This window comes from Vulpes lagopus, chromosome 2 (genome assembly GCF_018345385.1).
Source record: "Vulpes lagopus strain Blue_001 chromosome 2, ASM1834538v1, whole genome shotgun sequence".
NCBI lineage: Eukaryota > Metazoa > Chordata > Mammalia > Carnivora > Canidae > Vulpes > Vulpes lagopus.
In genome coordinates, this window is record NC_054825.1 from 124,917,269 (window position 1) to 124,937,870 (window position 20,602).

General features: G+C 41.0%; 1 protein-coding gene across 3 annotated transcripts in view; it reads left to right on the forward strand.

Moving 5' to 3' along the window:
- Positions 1 to 20,602, forward strand: part of LAMA2 (laminin subunit alpha 2) — a 580,308-nt gene that overhangs the window by 123,295 nt on the left and 436,411 nt on the right. For 2 of the 3 annotated variants that reach the window (XM_041737419.1, XM_041737425.1), the window contains exons 2-3: positions 6,329 to 6,499; positions 13,361 to 13,473. In XM_041737419.1, the coding sequence (XP_041593353.1) occupies positions 6,329 to 6,499; positions 13,361 to 13,473 (284 nt within the window). Of the gene's footprint in view, positions 1 to 191; positions 254 to 6,328; positions 6,500 to 13,360; positions 13,474 to 20,602 lie in introns of those variants that run through there. The other variant, XM_041737408.1, reaches the window with a different exon arrangement.

Consider the following 20,602-nt stretch of genomic DNA (forward strand, 5'->3'; position numbering starts at 1 on the left):
TCCTGATTCTAAAATAAGTATCTTGCTGCATTTACTTTATTATATACATCTACCCGTCTCTACATAACTGCCCATCTTGTATTTTGCTCCCTTGCACACTTCACACCTAAACTCTTCATCACAGGTATCATTAACTAGAATTCAGTATTGGTGTGCTTTCTTTCCTCAGGTAAGATTTGCCTTCATTGAAATGCGCGAGTCCTCGCTGGGTGCAGCATGCGCTCGGAGCATGGCACTCCACACGTTTGAACAGGTGTGCACGCTTATCTAACACAGACTCCTGTTGGGAAGAAATGGTCTCAGGACTCTCTAGTCAGTCTCTATCTCTCTATCCCTCAATCAACCTTTTTTTTTTTTTTTTCAGTTTTATTTTCCAAACAGATTTGGCTTGTCTGTTCTAAAGAGTCAAATAAATGAATAACAGAATATATACCGTTTGTGGTGAAGCTGCTTTTCTGTGGTATAATGCTTATGGAAGTCATCTTGCTGTTCCATGGTGGCACTGTACAGTGTGCCATCCTGTGAATAAACCAGAGTTTGTGTAGTATCACTTCTCCCTTTGGTGAAAACCTGAGCTGTTTCCAGATTTGTTTATTATAAGAGCTTCCATGAACATTTCTGTATAGCTCTCTTCATGGACATGCACTGTTATTTCTCTTGGGATTTTACCTAAGGGTTGGGCCATGGAGTAGGTCTGTGTTTCAATTCATTAAAAAATGCCTAAATCTTCTCTAAAGTCATTGTACTAATTTACAGTCCCAGCAGCAACAGGGTAGAGTTTCGGTTGCTTCACAAGCTTTCCAACGATTGATGCTATCAGTCCTTTTAATGATTTATCAATCTTTCTAATCTTACTGTAAAGCCTAAGAACCTTGGAAATATGCAGGTCTATTACCATGACCTGTCCACCCGCCACTTCTTGTAATTGTCACATGTATGACATTACCATACATTGTGACCCCTCTTGCCCCCTGGAACATTACAATTTTTTCTTTAAAATGTACTTAGAGACTTATATGGATTTATATTCAAGTTTACTTACACTTTTTTGTCCGCTCTCATCTCCCATTTTCTATAAATCCCATGATGTGTTTTGTTTTTTTTTTTTTTAATTCTAAGACACTGCATTTTTCAATTCTGGAATTATGTTTGGTATTTGTGTGTGTGTGTGTGTGTGTGTGTGTAGTTTCCATTCCTCCACTGAGATTTCCTATTTGTGTTTTCATTTAAGCATTTGTGTGTGTGTCCTTGGTCGTAGATATAAAAGCTGCTGTAAAATCTTTGTGTGCGAACTCCAACATCTGGTTAATGGCAGTCTTGGTCTTTATTCATTGCTTTTCTTTAAGTATGGGTAGCATTTTATTGTTTCTTTGTATGTTTAATATTTTAAAAAAATGCATTCTGAGCCTTGTGACTGATATATGGTAGAAACCCAGGATTCTGTTGTTTTTCTGAAAAATAGCCTCCATTTTTTACTTTTTGTGTGATACCCGTTGGTTGACTTGTGTGGAGTCAGACACCACACTGGAGTCTTCCTGGTGGAATGCAGCTACTGTAGGTTTCCGTTTTGTGCTTTTAGCCCCAGTCGGAGTACAGGCTGGGCCATATTCAGGTCTGGCGTCAGTGAAGGATTTGGGAAAAGATTATACACGTATTTTGAGGCTCCTTTTATGTGGTTTTCTTTTCTCCAGCATTTTCCCTTCACTTTATAGCCGCGATGGTTGTTCTTAGTTCTGTTATCTGGTTTTTCAAGATAGTTTATTTATTTATTTTTTCAAGATAGTTTAAAAAAAGACAGATGAAAGAAACTGTGGAATTCTATTTGAGTTTTTGCCACTGTGCCCAGTGCAGTCTGAAACACACGCCTATCTGCCTTTTTTCTAAGCATACACATCCCTCCCAGCTTGCCTGTTTTGGGTTGTTCCCCATTGTTTTCAGGTATTTTGCATTTATTCTTATTTTTATTTTTTTAGGTATTTGGCATTTAAAAAAATATATATTTTGTTCAGAGTTCATAGCTGTCGTCTATGAGGGGTTCCCTTGGATCTACTCCATAATTATTAAAAGTAGAACTTTTATATGCAGGTTTTAAAAATGCTTTGAAACGGAGTGGGGGATTTTGAGGCGACCAATCACCACAATCATGCAAACGTATATGAATACCTCACAGTATCTGGACTAGCAAATACAGTAGAAAACCATCCAAGTGAAAATCTGGTGAATTTTCTAAATGTTTGCCATATTGTAAAAAATTTCTATTTTTCACATGCCGTCACTTAGCTTTGTCTACTCTGTTTATTGAATGTATACATCAGTTAACAGAATATATATTATTTTCTGTATCGTAATCATTTTCTAATATCTCATATAAAATATAGAATACAAGGAGGATAAATATTATTTGTTTCTTGTTCAGACTTTGTTATGCCACAAATCCAATCAAATTTACTTAGTCTACATGCTATTCAGAAAAAAATGTCAGTCATAATTGTATGGGTGTTGATGGCTGGCTTTTATATCATTAACATTACATGACCTCAAATTGAATTAGGAGGCTGTAAGCCAAAGCTCTATAAAGGTTCGCCAGCTATTTGTAGTTCATTTACACTCACGGTGTTTACATAATCTTCACCGAGCAACCCATATTGAATATGGCAATAAATATTGCTCTGCCGCTTTTGAATGGGAATAAATAGGTACAGCTTAATAGATTTAACATATAATGAAATCGGGCTGCAATCTATAATACAACCTGCTGAAGATTCAATAAAAGCTCGGATATTGACTGGCTCTTCAAATTGGTTGTTAGCGACTAATTAGAGACCTTCCCTGACCAATACACTTTACTGATTTTTAAAAAAATAAACAGCAAAATAGCTGATAAAATTCAAAAGGCAACTGTTCTTGACCACAAAGCGAGGCAATTAAATTAAAAAGGTTAATTTTGAGCACATGATCAATACATATAACAGAAACAAATCAATGGAAAGAACTGAAAGATAATAAATGTAAATTTTATTAATATCTTCGTTTATGAATAGAAAACCCTATGAAGAAACGAAGGGGTGGTGACCAGGCGAGTTCTTTATTCTGTTAAATATGTAAATTGATAAGCTTTGCTGAGGACCAGGTTTTGGCTCCTCTTCATGCCCTGAGAAGAATAAAGAATAAGTCTTTGGGGTTAAAGGGCTGAGTTCAAATCATAGTTATCAATCTTACTAATTGATAATTTTGTGTGAATGGTTTATCTTCTCTGAGCTGCGCTTTCTTCATTTATAAAATGAGACTGATACAATCTACAAATGGGGTGACTGAGCAATTAAGTCCTATCACTTGATGAAAATGAAATAGCTTCGAGATCAGTGTTACTTCTCTACCTGTGATTCTTTTATAGCCATGTCATTTCCCTCACATGGAATTCATTAAATTCTGTGGAGGAATTGGGATGTAATGCAATTCTATATTTTCGGACCTTACACTATGCAGTAGAATAGTTTTCTCCAGCCATCTTTGCTTTCCGGCCCCTCCCGTGATTACTCAGAGCTGAGAAAGTGAAATCTGATCCCACCCAGGGCTGCACCAGGGCAGGACATGGGGAGTCTCACCCATCCCTGCAAAACAGACTCAAGGTCAGCATCAAAGTTAGAACTAGTAAAAGTCCAGCGAGGAGACAAAGATCACAGAACAAAACGGACAGTGTCCCGGGGCAGTTTGAGAGATGGGTGGCCATGGCCTGGGATGCCTTTGGTGTAAGTAAACTGGCTTTGTTTGCAGGGATTAGAAGGGGTGTAACTACCTGAACTCCTTCCGCGGGACCAACAAGATGAGAAGTAGAGTCTTGTCCTCCTGAAAACAGGATGCTCGGCATATGTCTCCCTTCTAATTACCTATTTTTTTCTACCCTATTTACACTAAAATTATAAGGATCTGGAAAAAAAATTCCACTAAAACAAATTACTCACTGGGACAAGTAGGCAGGGTTTGCTTTGATGTATATGTGAACCATTACGTATACTCTGTGTACTTTGTACGCATCTAGGCCTGTATCTGTATCTGTGTTTGTATATCTGTCTCTGTATCCATATCCACGTCTAAACAATCCCCTAATCTAACAGGTTGAGACAATTGCAAAGCCAACTACTCTATTTGTCACTTAACATCCACATAAGCTTTCAGAAAAAAGTCCATACTCCTATGCCTTCCCCTCCGCCTGCAGTGTTGGCTTTTTCCTTCTTCCTTTTCACTACCAGATAAACTTCTGTTTCTCCTTTGACATTCAGATCAGATCATTTCTCCCAATAAGCCTATCTTAATCGTTTTTTTTTTTCATTCTCAAATCTTTGTGCTATCAGGCATTCTTGTGTGCTTGATGCATATTTGATGAAATAATAGTTACACAGTTAAATCCAAGATGGTGATGAATGACAGACTGTATTTAATCATATATCATTAACCCGTCTAGAGCATACAATACTGAAGGTGAAGAGATAATGCTTTGGGAAGGATCACATTATCTTAAAATTTGGAATGTGGCAAACCTCACCAAATTGAGGTCGTTTCCAATAAAGCTGCAAATAGAAGTAAAACTAATAATAATAATAATAATAATAATAATAAATGATTGGAGCAGCAGAGCCAGAGGATTTTAGAGACCAGTAAAGTGTGGTGAGGGAGGGAAGAGAAAGATTGTTTGGAGGCAGCTTTTTGGGAGACCCCAGAGTGACTGAGATGGTAATTGTGGTCTTGCCTGGTCTTATGAACTCGCTTACCTCTCTGAAATTGTTGAGAGTGAATACAAAATAGATAAAAATTACTTAAAAATCTTTTTTTATTTGCTGTACTGTTATTTCTTTCAGTGCAATTCTAAGATCAACCAAGACCAGAAATTAGCACTAGATTTATGTAGGTTTCGTATGACATCGTAGAGAACATACAGGATAGTGATTAAGAGGTTAGACTCTGGAGCGAGATTTCTTGAGCTCAAATCACAGCTCTGGTATTTGCTAGCTGCAAAGCTGGCGAATTACTGAACATCACAGTAATATAAAGGCAATCGTAGCATGTAGCTCATAAGGGTGTCCTTTGCAGCAAGTTAGTCCAGGAAGACGGAGTGCAAGAACAGTGCCTGGAACATTATAAACATTCAGTAATGCTGGTGGTGAGGATGGGAATGAAGATGCAGATAATGCACAGAACATTTATGTGGCTGGTATTTATAATTCATTCATTTTACAGATGTGTTAGGTGCTTACTCCGTACCTAGCCTGTACTAAGTTTTGAAGATAAGAAAACACTTATGAACTCAAAACTGCAGATCTGAGTAAAACATTGGGACATAAGACTTAGTTAATGAAGGACTTTCTACCAGAGGTTGAGTTAATGTAAACCTCTGTGGTACATGACTAGAGCAGAGACCACCTAAATGGTTAGCATGTTCCTTATATACAACAAGTCAAGTCATCTGTAATCTCAAATATACTTTCTCCAAGACAAGTTTTATCAGTGAGAGTGGCTTCTGAAAAAATGGCTTTCTGCATTGTCGTTGAAAGGAGGTCCATAAAATGCAAATACTAGCCACGTGTGAAGCAATATTGACATTAAGTTGTAGAAAGTAAAGACCCGGGTTCATCTAGAATGAAGGGCCTTCTCAACTATACACTGAGATAGGTCTCTGTGATGTTTATCTGAGCAAACTTAAACTTGTATTGTATCTAAGAAATAATCGCTGGTATGATCATGGGCTACTGTAATTACTTATTTCTGATAATATATTGCTATATAATATGGCCTTATGGCACAGAAGGCAGTAAAGAATGGTTTTCCAAAATCTTCCATCATTTGCTATTCTCTCCAGTTTGGATATAAAGGAATTATAACAACCACTTAATGCTAAATAATAATTGCACCAAAAGATGACCATGAAAAACATAAATGCAAACTTGTGCAAAATCTTTATGATTATAGTTTCCTACTATATATAAAATAGCTGAAATGGAAGATGGATCTTTTGCCCAGAACATGAACAGAAGATTTTTTTTTTTAAAGTGTGTGTTAGAGATGGGACTTTCTTGATAATTAAGTATTAGAGGTTAAAAATTAAGAAGATAGGTTTAGATTTTATGTTTAAGACCCAGATAGAAGTGTTCGTTTGAGAACACATGCTATTTATATAGAGTACTTAATTAAGTCAGATATTCGATTATCACTGATTATTTAATTTTTGATTAAGTTAATGCTCTGAAAAATATCTTAATTTCATCTTAAAATGCAGCAAAAGCATACCATGTTGTTTCTGGCCCACACATCTTCCTTTGTCCTTCTTTTTCAGGTTTATTCCCTGCTGTCCTGAATCTTGCTTCTAATGCTCTTATCACCACGAATGCAACATGTGGAGAAAAAGGACCCGAAATGTACTGCAAATTGGTAGAGCATGTCCCTGGGCAGCCGGTGAGGAACCCCCAATGTCGAATCTGCAATCAAAACAGCAGCAATCCATACCGTATGTAATTTAATTCATATTCGCATGGCACTGGCTAGGATCTGTAATTGAGAGGTCTTGATGTGCATTGAAGTCAAGAGTTTGTGGTGTCCCGGACTCCTAGAACTTCTCTTCCATTGGAGGCCTCCTCTCTCATCTGACAAACCTCACTGGAGTTCTTTATATGTACCAGGTGTAGTGCTTGAGGAGTTTTCCAGCTGAAGACCTGTGTCAGTCACCAGGTTTACTACATCCAGAACAGTATCGGCGGATACAGTTGTGAATATAGGCGTTAGTAATTTGTGGGTCACGTGTGTGTCAGGTACTCCGGTGAGGATCCAACAGGAATAAGGGACGGTCCCTCACTTCAATCAATGAAGGAATGGGCAAAAAGTACAAGATAAAGAATCTGTGTAGGTGCCGGGGAAGGCTTGTCCAAAGAAGTGATATCTAAGCTGAGATCCAAGGACTGGTGTTAGCTGAGCAGGTAAAGAAGAGAGTCAGAAGAGAAGAAGAAATGCCAGAAAGAGAGAGGAGAATGAGATAGAAAAACTTCTTTGCTCAGCAGGGAACCGGTTAGGGAGGGATGGCTAGAACTAAGAGCATCTGAAGGCCGAAGAAAGCAGAGCTAAGTCTCATGCGGGAGCTGGAACTCGATCATGGAGGTTCTTAGTTACCACAAGAGGAGTGTTTCAAGGACAGGTGTCACACAACCCCCTCTTGCTGGCTTCTATGAACGACACTATCTCTCATTCACTTATGTATTTATTCAGCAAGCATTTGAGCACCTCTACTAGCAATGCATTGGACTGAAGCATAATGGTAAAGCATACGTAGCCCTTGACTTCAGAGACTTAGAGGGGGAAGAGGGGAAGCAGAAAAGTAAATTGAGTGTCGAGGGAACATGAGACAGGTTATTTAACTATCCTTGGGAGAAAGTGGCCCATGGACTGCAAAAATAAGAGTAAGGTGGAAAGTATTAGAAAAGAAAAAGCACATAGTCTTGAAGGCATGGAATGGCATGATACATTCAGTTAATTATGAGTGATTTGTATTAACAGGCAAAGAATTTATATGGAGAAGGGGAAGATGGGGTGCAAGAATTCTAGAGACGGAGGTTGGTTTAGAGATTTAGAGATACACTCTGGGAAATTATCAAACATATATTGGGGTGGTTAATAATGGAAATAATGGCAATGAGATGAGTTATAATGGGGATAAAACATAATTACATTATTTTAAAATTTGCTTAGTTTCCTTCTCTTTTTAAGTTGGAAAATTTACACAATCTACATTTTTTTAAATCCCAAAAGGAAGTTCGAGGGCATTGTTCATTCTTTATTGGAACTCCTTAAAGGGAAGAATGCAGTCACCTCTCTATTGTGTAATTTAGAGATGCTGAAAACATTATTTTATTTGGAGAATTGGGACTTTTGTTATTAAGATTGATGGTCTTGTGTGTCATGGAATTAAAAAAAAGTTAAGAAAAATATGATGACCATCAGAAATGTCCCTTGCCTTTTCATGAATCTGGTTATTTCTATGACGTAGATTATTACAACAGGGACATAGGAGTGGGGAGTGATGGAACACATCTATATGCTTATTTTTATATAGAACAATAAGGGCAAAGGACTAGATCAAAGCCCTGTGGAAATACCAAAAGCTAAGGGAGGCAGATTAGGTGAAATCTAGAAGGCAGTAAAGAGAAACAAAATCCAAGGAAGGAAACCAGAAGGTTTGAATACCATGCACGTGAGGAAGGAAAGAATTTTCAGGGAGAATGATTAATCCATAATATTAACTGCTTCCAAGATACGGAGTAAGAGAAGCCTACAATAGAGTTTCCTCAACTTTGACAACACGGGATCCACCATGTTAAAGCAGTCGGTGGATTGATGGTAGCAAAGGCCACAGTGCAGAGTTGACAAATGAGAGGTAAAGAGGAAAGAAAGGAGCGTGGGAATATTCCCTCAAATATCCTCAATGTGAAAGAGAACGGAGGACTTCGGCAGACGAAGGAACATGTGTGTTTTGAAGGTTTTCACAGAGACTGGAGGCATTTGAGCAAATTTCAGTGCCGAAAGGTGAGGCCAGGAAAGTTGAGGATATAGTTGAGGGTAAAGGTGCGGGTGGTAGTTCTCCAGAGGTAACAACCAGATGAGTCCAGTGGAAAGCCTTAAATGGGGACACACCTATCTTTTAACTGATCAAATCAAGGAAGAGAGAATGAGTAGAGGCAGATGGAAGGAAGTATTTGGGAGGGAATTCTTATTTAATGCTCTTGATTTTTCTCATTAAGATGTGTGTCTGAGTCATCTGCTAAGGAAAGACATACAATTTCGACTAGCCCCTTTCGGGGACTGGGAGAGTCTCTGAGCCACAATCGGAACAAAGTGAGAATTCCATGTGGGGTAAAATGGAAGAATCAAGTGTTTGTACTGGGCCTCATGGCGTTGTACGGAGAAAGTAGAATGGAAGGATAAGGGGGCAAGAGGACTGAAGCAAAGGTCAGAGGAGAAATGAATGGATGGACTATGAGCTTTAGGTGCATTAGGGAAGAAAGTGAAGCCTGATTGGGAGAAATGCCATTGGTTTAGACTTGGAGCCTGGATGATTTCATAGAGAATGTGAGGAAGACTGGAGGCATGGACATGGTGGGGATGGGGTGGGGAATGGGGGCAGGTGGTTGGGAGGGTGTGGACGTGTGCTTAGGATGGGCTCGCAGAGGGTGGGGGGTTACAGTATATAAAATCATATGTGTGTGTACACGTGTGTATGTGCATATGTTTGTATATAGATATGAATACACATCTTTATGGTTCCCGCCTACAAGGTCAGTGTTAGGATAAACAAGGATTGGATGTAGAGAACAATCAAACAGATATTCAAAACTGTAAACTCAGGGCTCGTATGCCCCGTAGTACATATTATAAGTGACGTAGGACTTCTGAGAAGGAAAACCTTAGTGGGAACTGAAGTATCAACAGAAGCTTCCGAGAAAGTGGTTGGATGTCGTTGGGCATCCAAAAGCCTCATTGCGTGAAGTACAGGGAATGGTGTTCTGGAAAGGAGAAACACGAGGGACTGTGGACAGTCACAGAGACAGGATGGAAGGAAGATGCGAAGCCGGGGGTGGACGATGATTGAGTGGAGGCTCTGGGTTGGAAACGTGGATGAGATGCGTTGGCCAAACTGAGTCCAGGAGGGACCTGTTACTTCCCCCTGCAGAGTCTCCGTGTCTCACTGGAAGACGCAGCCGCACTGAGGCAGGCCCGCCCCTTTGCTTCACATTGGGACAGAAGTGAACTGTTTTAGTGACCAGGCAAGACGCAGAGGACGTCTGTTTCCAATCTCCTCCCTTTTGTTGACCTGAACCGTTCTTTAGACTTTGTCTGGATTTACTCTGTGTGCTGGATGTTAAGCTACCAACTTCATTACATCTCGAAGTCCTGTTTTGGAACTAGGAATTTAGAACACACAACACCCCAGGAGAATAAAAATCTGGCAATAAACTGTAGGAATTTATTTTAGGAAAAGTTGGAGCAACATATGATAAGACTCTACAGATGCATTGACCGGCTTGAATAAATCTGGTGGGTCTGTACTCAATTACGGTACAAAGGGAAGGAACCTTGGGCTTCCTGTTAATAGCTCGTGCTTCCCAATTAAAAACTAGCAGCTTGAAAGATTGACCTCATCCGTGAGTCCCCCACCAATTTCCTGAGGCCACTGGCCCTCGGATTGACTTGCGCAGCTCTCCCTGGTGAGGGTGGTGTAAGTTTCCATCTCGTTCTAAGTAAGGGATGTATGCCAACAACTAATCAGTATTCGCAAATTAATTATGATTAAACTTTCATAATGGGGATTATGGTTAATTGTTGATTCATCTCCCAGTCCTCATTTTCGTGACTAATTCTCGTATCAATTTGACCGGAGGTGGCAGGTAGCAAAATTTCCAATTAGATAGCTTCTCGCAGAATTACCGGAGAGCCACAGATCTGATTTGGAAATGTGGCTGTGTGTGTGTTTTTCTGTCACATATTAAACCCACGGCCTGTAAAGAAGATTCTGGAGGATGTTTGGGGAATGTTTGCTGTGATATTTATTTTTCTTCAGAAGCAGTGCCAGAAATATTTCCTTTATGGTTCTGACGCCGTAATGTGCCAACTTCAGCACCCGCTGACACCACGAGGGCATTTATCTGATATTTGGTTTTGCTCATGGTATTTGCTGTCATTATAAGGACCTGATACCTCTCTGAGCTTCAACAGGACAAGTGCTAATTATTAAACACGTTCAGCAGTTTCTCTTTTCATTGATGAGATAGGATGACTCAGGGGACTGCGAAGGTGATAAGACTAGATGCAAAGTGAAATCCATCCAGTTGTTTAGCTGAATTAAACAATTTGTCAATAAAAATAGAAAATTTTTGTCCTGTCTTGCACTGTCGTATTCCCATAAGTAACTCAAGGACGTAAGCCTGTATGTTTTTAATTGAACAAGTCCTAGTGGTCTGCTGTCACAGAAGTAATAGAGTCTGAAAGTATTCACAGTTTAAAAATGGCAAATTTAGTGTATTTTCAGTTTTGAGTAAAATTTTTTCTTTTGGGGATGCTTGGTTGGCTCAGCGGTTGAGCCTCTGCCTTCAGCTCAGGGCGTGACCCCAGGGGTCCCAGGATCGAGTCCCCTGTTGGGCTCCCTGCATGGAGCCTGCGACTCCCTCTGCCAGGGTCTCTGCCTCTCTCTGGATCTCTCAGGAATAAATGAATACAATCTTTAAATTTTTTTTTCTTTTGAAAATGATTTCACTTGATTATGAAATTCCTGTTGCATTGAGGACTTCATTTTGCTTGGTTTTGGTTCTTTTCAAATTTTTTATTAAATCCAATTTGGCTCCAATTAAGATTCAGAACCGTGTACATTTTGAACAGATGTAGGGTTTATTTTATGTCTGTGCATAATGATAGCTGGAATATTAATAGCTGTGAGGCTCCTCTAGTAAGCATGTTAGAGTTCTCATCCAAGGTACGGTTCCTGGCCAGCGGAAAAAGGAGAAAATGAGAAATTTCTGAGTTTTTCACGACAACAAAATGAACACACTTTACAGGACTGGTCTTCCTTTTGAAATTACAGTTCTTTACACCTTTCGCTGGTCTCGGATGTCCATTTTGGGATGAGAGCGCAGGGTCGGTGACTGGGAGCCAGGGGCCTGCGGGGCCCGGGGACCTGCGCCAGGTGCAGAGCTCGGCTCAGGGCCGCACGCCTCTCGGAAACGCTTTTTTTTTTGTTTGTTTGTTTTAATTCACTTTTCCTGGAAGTTAATCTGGGAAGCCCTGCTGTGACGTGGGACTGCGGAATCCCTATTCCAGGGACTGCGCGCACGGTTTAGACGAGCGGCGGTGGTTACCCGGCTCCTCTGCCCTGAGCCGGAGGATGGTCCACACCGCAGGGGGGCATCCCCAGGCCTTGCCCGGCCGCTCACGGGGTGCCCGCAGACAGGCGGGGGTCCCCAGAGGGTGCCGGGCTCAGTGGCCCAGCACCTGCCTACGGCCCAGGCCGTGACCCCGGGCCGGGCGAGTCCAAGGCGGGCACCCACCGGGGCTGCTCCTCCCTTGGCCTGGGTCCCTGCCTCTTTGTCTCTGGGTCTCTCTCTGTGTCTCTGGGTCTCTCTCTCTACGTCTCTCTCTCTCTCTCTGGGTCTCTCTGGGTCCCTCTCTCTCTCTCTCTGGGTCTCTCTCTCTCTCTGTGTCTCTGGGTCTCTCTCTCTCTCTCTCTGGGTCTCTCTCTCGGGGTCTCTCTCTCTCTCTCTCTCTCTTTCTCTGGGTCTCTTTCTCTCTGGGTCTCTCTGTCTCTGGGTCTCTCTGGGTCTCTCTCTCTCTGGGTCTCTCTGGGTCCCTCTCTCTCTCTCTCTCTCTCTGGGTCTCTTTCTCTCTGGGTCTCTCTGCCTCTGGGTCTCTCTCTCTGTCTCTGGGTCTCTCTAGGTCTCTCTCTCTCTCTCATGGATAAATAAATAAAATCTTGAAACAAACAAGCTGCGAAGGCTGCTACAGTGAAGCCCGGGACTTACAGTGCAGAGGAGCCGGCGCCCTGAGCTCGCTGGCATCGGGCGGGGCCAGCAGCGGCCCAGCGGGAGGGGAGGGACCTCGGCCTGGAACCGGGAGCACCGCCCCTGCCCCTCTGCACCCGGCCTGGGGCGCCTGTGGACGGAGAAGGGAAGGCAAGCCCGGGCCGCCTTACTCTACTAGGAGGACCAGGCCGGGTTTCCTTCCTTCCTTCCTTCCTTCCTTCCTTCCTTCCTTCCTTCCTTCCTGACCCAGAGAGAGATGCAGAGAAGCAGGCTCCCTGTGGGGAGCCCAATACGGACTTGATCCTGTGACCTGGGGTCACACCCCGGGCCGAAGGCAGGCACCCCACCCGAGCCCCCGGGTGCCCCACTTCCAGTACCTTTCAACCACCATGCAGGACTGCAGGTTTTGTTCCCAAAACGGATGCAAAATAGAGGTGCCTGGGCGGCGCGGCCCTGGGCTTGGCATCCTTGCCCCCCACTGACCCCCCCCCCAGGGCAGCCCCACGGCCCCACACAGCTCGCTCACTGCACCTGTTGCGCCTGCAGCCCGGGCGTCAGGGCATCTCCGGATGGAATATTAATAGCTGTGAGGCTCCTCTAGTAAGGTCGCGGCTGCCAGGGCAGAGTCAGCATTAAATTCCCGCTGTTGCAGATATGAGTTGCTCTCTCTTTATATTATTTTGATGTTTGGTATTGACGTGATGATGCTTTCAGCTTAGTTTTTACTTTTCTCTTTAGAGGAACAGCTATAAATTCATTATATGACTTTTTTTTTTTTTTTGTCTTTTCACATGTCGCTGCTGATTCGATAGAGAGACACCCAATTACAAATGCCATTGATGGAAAGAACACTTGGTGGCAGAGTCCCAGTATTAAGAACGGAATTGAATACCATTATGTGACAATTACACTGGATTTGCAGCAGGTATAGTGCCCCCCCCTCTTTTTTTAAATCATTTTGCTATTAACATGATATCCTGGATTTACTTTTAAAATTATATCTTGGGTTTACCATTTGTTTAGTTAGTAGTTCTTGGGTGAGAGGATGCTTTTCTTATCTCCCCTCATTACTTTCTTAATACGAGGAACAAAGGGGCCTCTTCCTTTAGGATATTACTTAGGAATGTTTGGCATTTACTTCTAAAGCACCACGGAAATGAATTGCCCATGACGCGTTGAGAACTGAACTAGGAGCTGATTCTGTTTTGACGAGTGAGAGTCAATGACGAAAATACAGATCAACAAAATTTTACATAAAGAAAATATGTTGGTGCCATTTTTGACTTTTATTTTTATTTTCATTTTTGACTTTTAAAATAAGACAGGGCTCCTGCTTTGCTCGTGGTGTGTGCCTTGAAGGGTTCTTGGATAACAGGGCTCTCGAGTAAATTGCCTCTCATTACTGAGAGTCGAACAAGCTGTGACAGTTGATTCTTAAATTAAACTTGGGCCACTGAATGAGGTAACAAGCCTTGTAGTTGTACAAATTTGATGTTGAAGTTGTTAGAGTTTGTGTGACAGAGGCCTGGATGCCTTCTACATTCAATTTCTTTCTCCTTTCCGTTCACAATATTTAGGTCAGGCTCAAGTTATTAATCAAGAATTACCATCCCCTCCCCCAAGTTCTTTAGGTTTGCAAGTAGGATGGAATCTGGTAAAACGTTCCCCTATCTGGCTGTTGTTCCAAATAGAAAAGCTCATTTAATGGACCAAAGGCTGAGACTGCAAGCGTCTAACTTAGATGACTTCTGTAACTTAGCCTGTCTCTCATTCCCTGGAATCATGCAGGAAGGGCTCTCAGCCACTCCTCCGTGCCCAGTGGGGTCAGAGCACCAGGGCATTGTGGAGGTTGGTGAGGGCACAATGGCCAAGACTGCTGGTGGCTGATGCCTACATGATGTAGACAGCATGTTTCTACAGGTGGTCATGGTGGACAGAAGCACCAGCCCATGAGGGTCAGTCACATTCTCAGGAGACCAGACAGGCACCAGCCATTTCACATGTGGACGCTATTTGTAATCAACAGGAGTCAACCTCTCCCCCCAACCCCACCTTCAGAGTTTGGGCCCATTTTTTGCCAGGGTGTACACACTCAGGAACTACTAATTGATGGCTGATAGGTCTAATAGGAGATCCTCTTTTCACCCATCCAGACAACTCAGGACCTGAGCATCTGGGTGACAGCAAGGATTTGGGGCTGCGGCTAAGTTGCCAGCTGGCATGGATTTCTGTCTACCCGTAGTAGCAGCTGAATGTCAGCCTTGAGTTAATGATATTTCTCAGGAGGTCTCAGAGCACCATCAGGGGATGACAGAGCAAAGTACAACGCTGATCAATCACCCGTTAGGTCAGGGAAGTCCTGGGCATGATTCCCCTGAGGATCCTACCCTCAAAATGGACTTCATCCCTCTTCTGATAAAGACATCTTGGTCCTTTATCAGTCACTGGGGTTATCCCTCTTCCTTTGATCATGGAAAGTGGGCCCTTCCAGTCAGAAGTGAGTTGGCTGTCTGGGACCTCTCATCATCTTCTGGGACAGGGAATTAATCAACAGTGATGGTTAATTTATCTGGTTCCCTCTCTGCTTATTCTTTAAATTGCACGTGGAATAAGAGTCAGCTATTCATACAGTTCACTCAAATCTCTTACATTACTCTTTGATCCCAACACAGCCGTATATATGTATTAAACATAGCGGCTTTTTACCTTCTAATTTAAAACTGGATGGTACCATTACAAGTTTCTGTTAATTCACTTCTATCATTATTAATTCAGCAGGTCAGAATCCACCTGAAAGCCCATTTTTCTGGGAAGCCATTTATATGTTCCTGGGTTTGCTTTGTATCTCCCCTCATCCATTCCCACATGACATCTTAAGAGTTATGTGGGTTTGTTTTCCTGTTCTCTCCTCTTCCTATCGAGTTTAATAGCCTTAAGAGGAGGAAATACTCCAGGCATCTTTTATAGTTCAGTCTTCATAAACAAGTTGTAAGATTCTATTTTATGAGACAAGACTGCCTAACTCCGAGTCTGGAGCACACCTGGTGAAAGTGGTACATCTGCTCCTGTATCCCAGGGTGGCACCCCCTTATGTCCTTGTTTACTTTACCTTTTGCTTCTTTCTGGCAGATGGACCTATTGTGTGGTCAAGAGAAAGGCGGCACAGTTTGCAAAATGCAATAAATCCTTATTTCTACTTGACTCAGGATTTTTAATTTAGCCAGTGTTTTGATGATATAAAAAGGTAGGTTCCGTGATGTTTCTGTGGTACAACTCCAGCAGGAAGGGGCTTTGAGCCTCTCATTTGGTGTTTAGGCTTTGGAGTAACAATCTGTGGAACGTGTTCCTAGAACTTATTTAGTGAAGGACAAGGCTGTAGGCAGGCATATTTCAATGCATTGGCAATAGAGAAAATGTGGACATCCTTATTTACTTACTTCTCACAAAAATCTTAAAAGGGCAGCTGGAATTATCATCCTTACTTAGTAGTTAAAGAACACTTAGAAAAGTCAAGTGACTTGACCTTCTTTACCAAGCTTATTGTGGGTAGGGTTGGGATTTCAACCTACGGAGTCTGAATCCAGACCCGGAACTATACCAGTATTTCCTGAACTGGGATCTGAAGACCAGCTTAGGGAGCTCATGAGAATTTTTGGTAAATAATTTTAAGGCCTCCATATGTTGCTTGGATTCTAGAAATACCACACTATGATCTCCTGGCTTCTACGAGAGAGTACAACCAGTATCTGTTTTGTTGTAAGACAGGAGACCAGAGCTCTCATTTTCTAGTGCATTTTCATATGCCTCTAAAATGGCATAACTTCTGCCTTTGTCACCTACAGCATGAAGGATTAATAGGTTAGACAGCAGAAAATGAGCTATTACTCTACTGGGAGTCAAGGACAGCAGTTTTGTAATGAATAGGTAAATATCCCTAAGTGTTTGTTTGTCCGTTGATCCATCGAGAGGTTTGGCCATTCCTTTGTTCTCTTTTTTGTTTTGAGCTCTTTGAATTTCAGCCAGGGCCAGTTTTACTTGCTGTTGTTGATACATTCTGGACTTGTCTATGAAATACTTTTATTTTATTTTTGTTTATTTATTTACTTATTTATGTTTAAATTCAAATCAGTTAACATACAGTATAGTATTGGTTTCAGGAGTAAAATTTAGTGATTCATCACATGTGGAACAGCCAGTGCTCATCCCCACAAGCGCCCTCCTTAGTGCCTGTCATCCATTTAGGCATCCCCCACCCTCCTCCCTCCAACAACCCTCAGTTTGTTCTCTGTAGTTAAGAGTGTCTTATGATTTGCCTCCCTCTCAATGTTTTTATCTCATTTAGTTTTCCTTCTCCTCCCCTATGTTCATCTCTTTTGTTTCTTAAATTCCACATATGAGGGAAGTCATGAATTTGTCTTTCTCTGACTTATTTCCTTTAGTACAATGCACTCTAGTTCCGACCACGTTGTTGCAAATGGCGAGTTCATTCTTTTTGATGACCATGTTCCATTGTGTGTGTGTAAAACATATCTTCTTTATCCATTCATCAGTCAATGGACATTTGGGCTCTCCCATAATTTAGCTATTGTTGATAGTGCTTCTATAAACATTGGGGTTCACGTGCCCCTTCAGATCAACATTTTTGTATCCTTTGGCTGTATACCCAGTAGTACAATTGCTGGGTTGTGGGGTATCTCTATTTTTAACTTCCTGAGGAACTTCCATGCTGTTTTCTAGAATGGCTATACCACTTTGCATCCCTACCAGCAGTTCCTCTTTCTCCACATCCTTGCCAACATTTGTTGTTTTCTGAGTTGTTAATTTTAGCCATTCTGACAGGTGTGAGATGGTATCTCATTGCAGTTTTGATTTGTATTTCCCCAATGATGAGTGATGGTGAGAATTTTCTCATGGGTTTGTTGGCCATTTGTATGTCTTCTTTGGGGAAATGTCTGTTCATGTCATCTGCCCATTTCTTCACTGGATTATTTAGCTTTGGGGTATTAATTTTGTTGAGTTGTTTACAGATTCTGGTTACTAGCCCTTTATCTGACACATTATTTGCAAATATCTTCTCCCATGGGTTGCTTTTTACTTCTGTTGATAGCTTCCTTCAATGTGCAGAGATTTTTATCTTGATGAAGTCCCAATAGTTCATTTTTGCTTTTGTTTCCCTTGCCCCCAGATATGTGTCTAGTGAGAAGTTGCTGCAGCCGAGGTCAAAGAACTTGCTGGCTGTGTTCTCCTCTAGGATTTTGATGGTTTCCTGTCTCATATTTAGGTCATTCATCCGGTTTGAATTTATTTTTGCGTGTGGTGTAAGAAAGTGGTCCAGTTTCATTCTTCTGCATGTGGCTGCCCAGTTTTCCCAGCCCCATTTCATACTATGTTGAATAACAGTGATGAGAGTGGGCATCCCTGTCGTGTTCCTGACCTTAAGGGAAAAGCTCTCGATTTTTCCTCGTTGAGGAAGATATTCTCTATAGGTGTTTTCAGTATGGTCTTTATGATGTTGAGGTATGTTCCTTCTATCCCTGCTTTCATGAAGGTTTTTATCAAGAAAGGATGCTTTATTTTGTGAAATGATTTTTCGGCATCTATTGAGAGGATCATATGGTTCTTATCTCTTTTTTTTTTTATATTGATGTGATGTATCACATTGATTGGTTTGTGGATATTGAACCACACCTGGAGGCCAAGAAGAAATCCCACTTGATCATGGTGAATAATCCTTTTAATGTACTGTTAGTTTTGATCAGCTATGTCTTGTTGATGATTTTTGCATCCATGTTCATCAGGGATATTGGTCCTTTTTGATGAGATCTTTGTCTGGTTTCGGAATCAAGGTATTGCTGGCCTCATAAAATGCGTCTGGAAGTTTTCCTTCCATTTCTTTTTTTTGAAACAACTTCAGAAGAATAGGTATTAATTTTTCTTTCAATGTTTGGTAGAATTCTCCTGGGAAGCCATATGGCCTTGGACTCTTGTTGGTTGGGAGATTTTTGGTTAGTGATTCAGTTTCTTTGCTGGTTATGAGTCTATTCAGATTTTCTATATCTTCCTGTTTCACCTTTACTAGTTTATATGTTTCTAGGAATTTATCCGTTTCTCCCACATTGCCTAGTTTGTCAGCATATTATTGTTCAAGATATTCTCTTATAATTGTGTTTCTGTGGTGTTGGTTGTGCTCTCTCCTCTTTCATTTGTGATTTTATTTATTGGGTACTTTTTTTTCTTTTTGGTAAATCTGGGATTTACCTAAGCCTTTCAAAGAACCAGTTTCTAATTTTGTTGATCTGTTCTACTGTTTTTATTTTTATATCATTTATTTCTGCTCTAATCTTAATTATTTCCCTTTTGCTATTGGTTTTGGGCTTCATTTGCTGTTCTTTTTCCAGTTCTTTAAGTGTAAGGTTAGGTTGTATATTGGAGACTTCTCTTGCTTCTCGAGGAAGGCCTATATTACTATATACATCCCTTTTATCACCTCCTTTACTGTATCCCAAAGGTTTTAGACTATCCTTTTTCACTTTCATTTGCTTCCATGTATTTTTTTTTATTTCTTCTTTAATTACCTGGTTAACCCATTCATTCTTTAGTAGGATGTTCTTTAAGCTCCATTTATTTGTGGTCTTTCTAAATTTTTTCTTGTGGTTGACTTCAAGTTTCATAGAGTTGTGACCTGAAAATATGCATGGTATAATCTCTCTTTTCATAGTGGCTAAGACCTGATTTGTGACCCAGTATGTAATCTATCCTAGAGAATGTTTCGTGTGCACTAGAAAAAATGTGTATTTTGCTGCTTTAGAATCAAATGCTCTGAATGTATCAGTTAAGTCTATCTGGGTCAGTGTGACATTCAATACCATTATTTCTTTGTTGATCTTTTGCTTTGATTATCTATCCATTGCTATGAATGGCGTGTTAAAGTCCTTTGCTATTACTGTATTATTATCAATGAGTTTCTTTAAGTTTGTTATTAATTGATTTACAAGTTTGCTCTCAAGTTGGGGCATAAATATTTATAATTGTTAGGTCTTCTTGTTGAATAGACCCCCTTATTATGATATAGTGCCCTTCTTCATCTCTTATTACAGACTTTGTTTTAAAATCTAGTTCGTCTGATATAAATATGGCTACTCCAGCTTTCTTTTGATGTCCATTAGTATGATTGATGGTTCTCCAGCCCCTCACTTCGATTTAGAAGTATCTTCGTGTTTAAATGAGTCTCTTGTAAGTACCATATCAATAAATCTTGTTTTGTAATCCATTCTGATACTGTATGTCTTTTGATTGGAGCATTGAGTCCATTCACATTCAGAGAAATTATTGATAGATATGAAGCTAGTGCCATTGTATTACCTGTAAAGTCACTTTTCCTGTAGATTATCTCTTTTCCTTTCTTTTTTTAAAAAAGAAAGATTTTATTTATTTATTCATGAGAATACACAGAGAAGAGAGAAAGAGAGGCAGAGACACAGGCAGAGGGAGAGGGAGAAGCAGGCTCCATGCAGGGAGCCTGACGTGGGACTCCATCCCAGGTCTCTAGGATCACGCCCTGGGCTGAAGGTGGTGCTAAACTGCTGAGTCACCTGGGCTGCCCTCTCTGTTCCTTTCTAATCTTCATGGGTTTTTTTGCCTCTCTTTCCTGCTCAGAGGGTTCCCTTTATTGTTTCTTGCAGAGCTGGTTAAGTTTTCATGAACTCCTTTAGTTTTGCTTGTCTTGGAAACTCTATCTCTCCTTCTATTCTGAATGACAGCCTTGCTGGATAAAGTATTCTTTGCTCCATGTTTTCCCCACTTAGAATGTTGAATATTTCATGCCACTCTCTTCTGACCTGCTAATTTTCTGTGGACAGATCTGCTGCTTACCTTTCATGTTTATCACCCTTTTATGTTTAGGACCTTTTGTCACTAGCTGCTTTCAGAATTCTCTTTGTATTTTGCAAGTTTCACTATGATATGTCTTAATGTTGACCTCTTTTTCTTGATTTTTGAGGGGAGTTCTTTGTGCCTCTTGGACTTGAATGCCTGTTTCCTTCCTGAGATTAGGG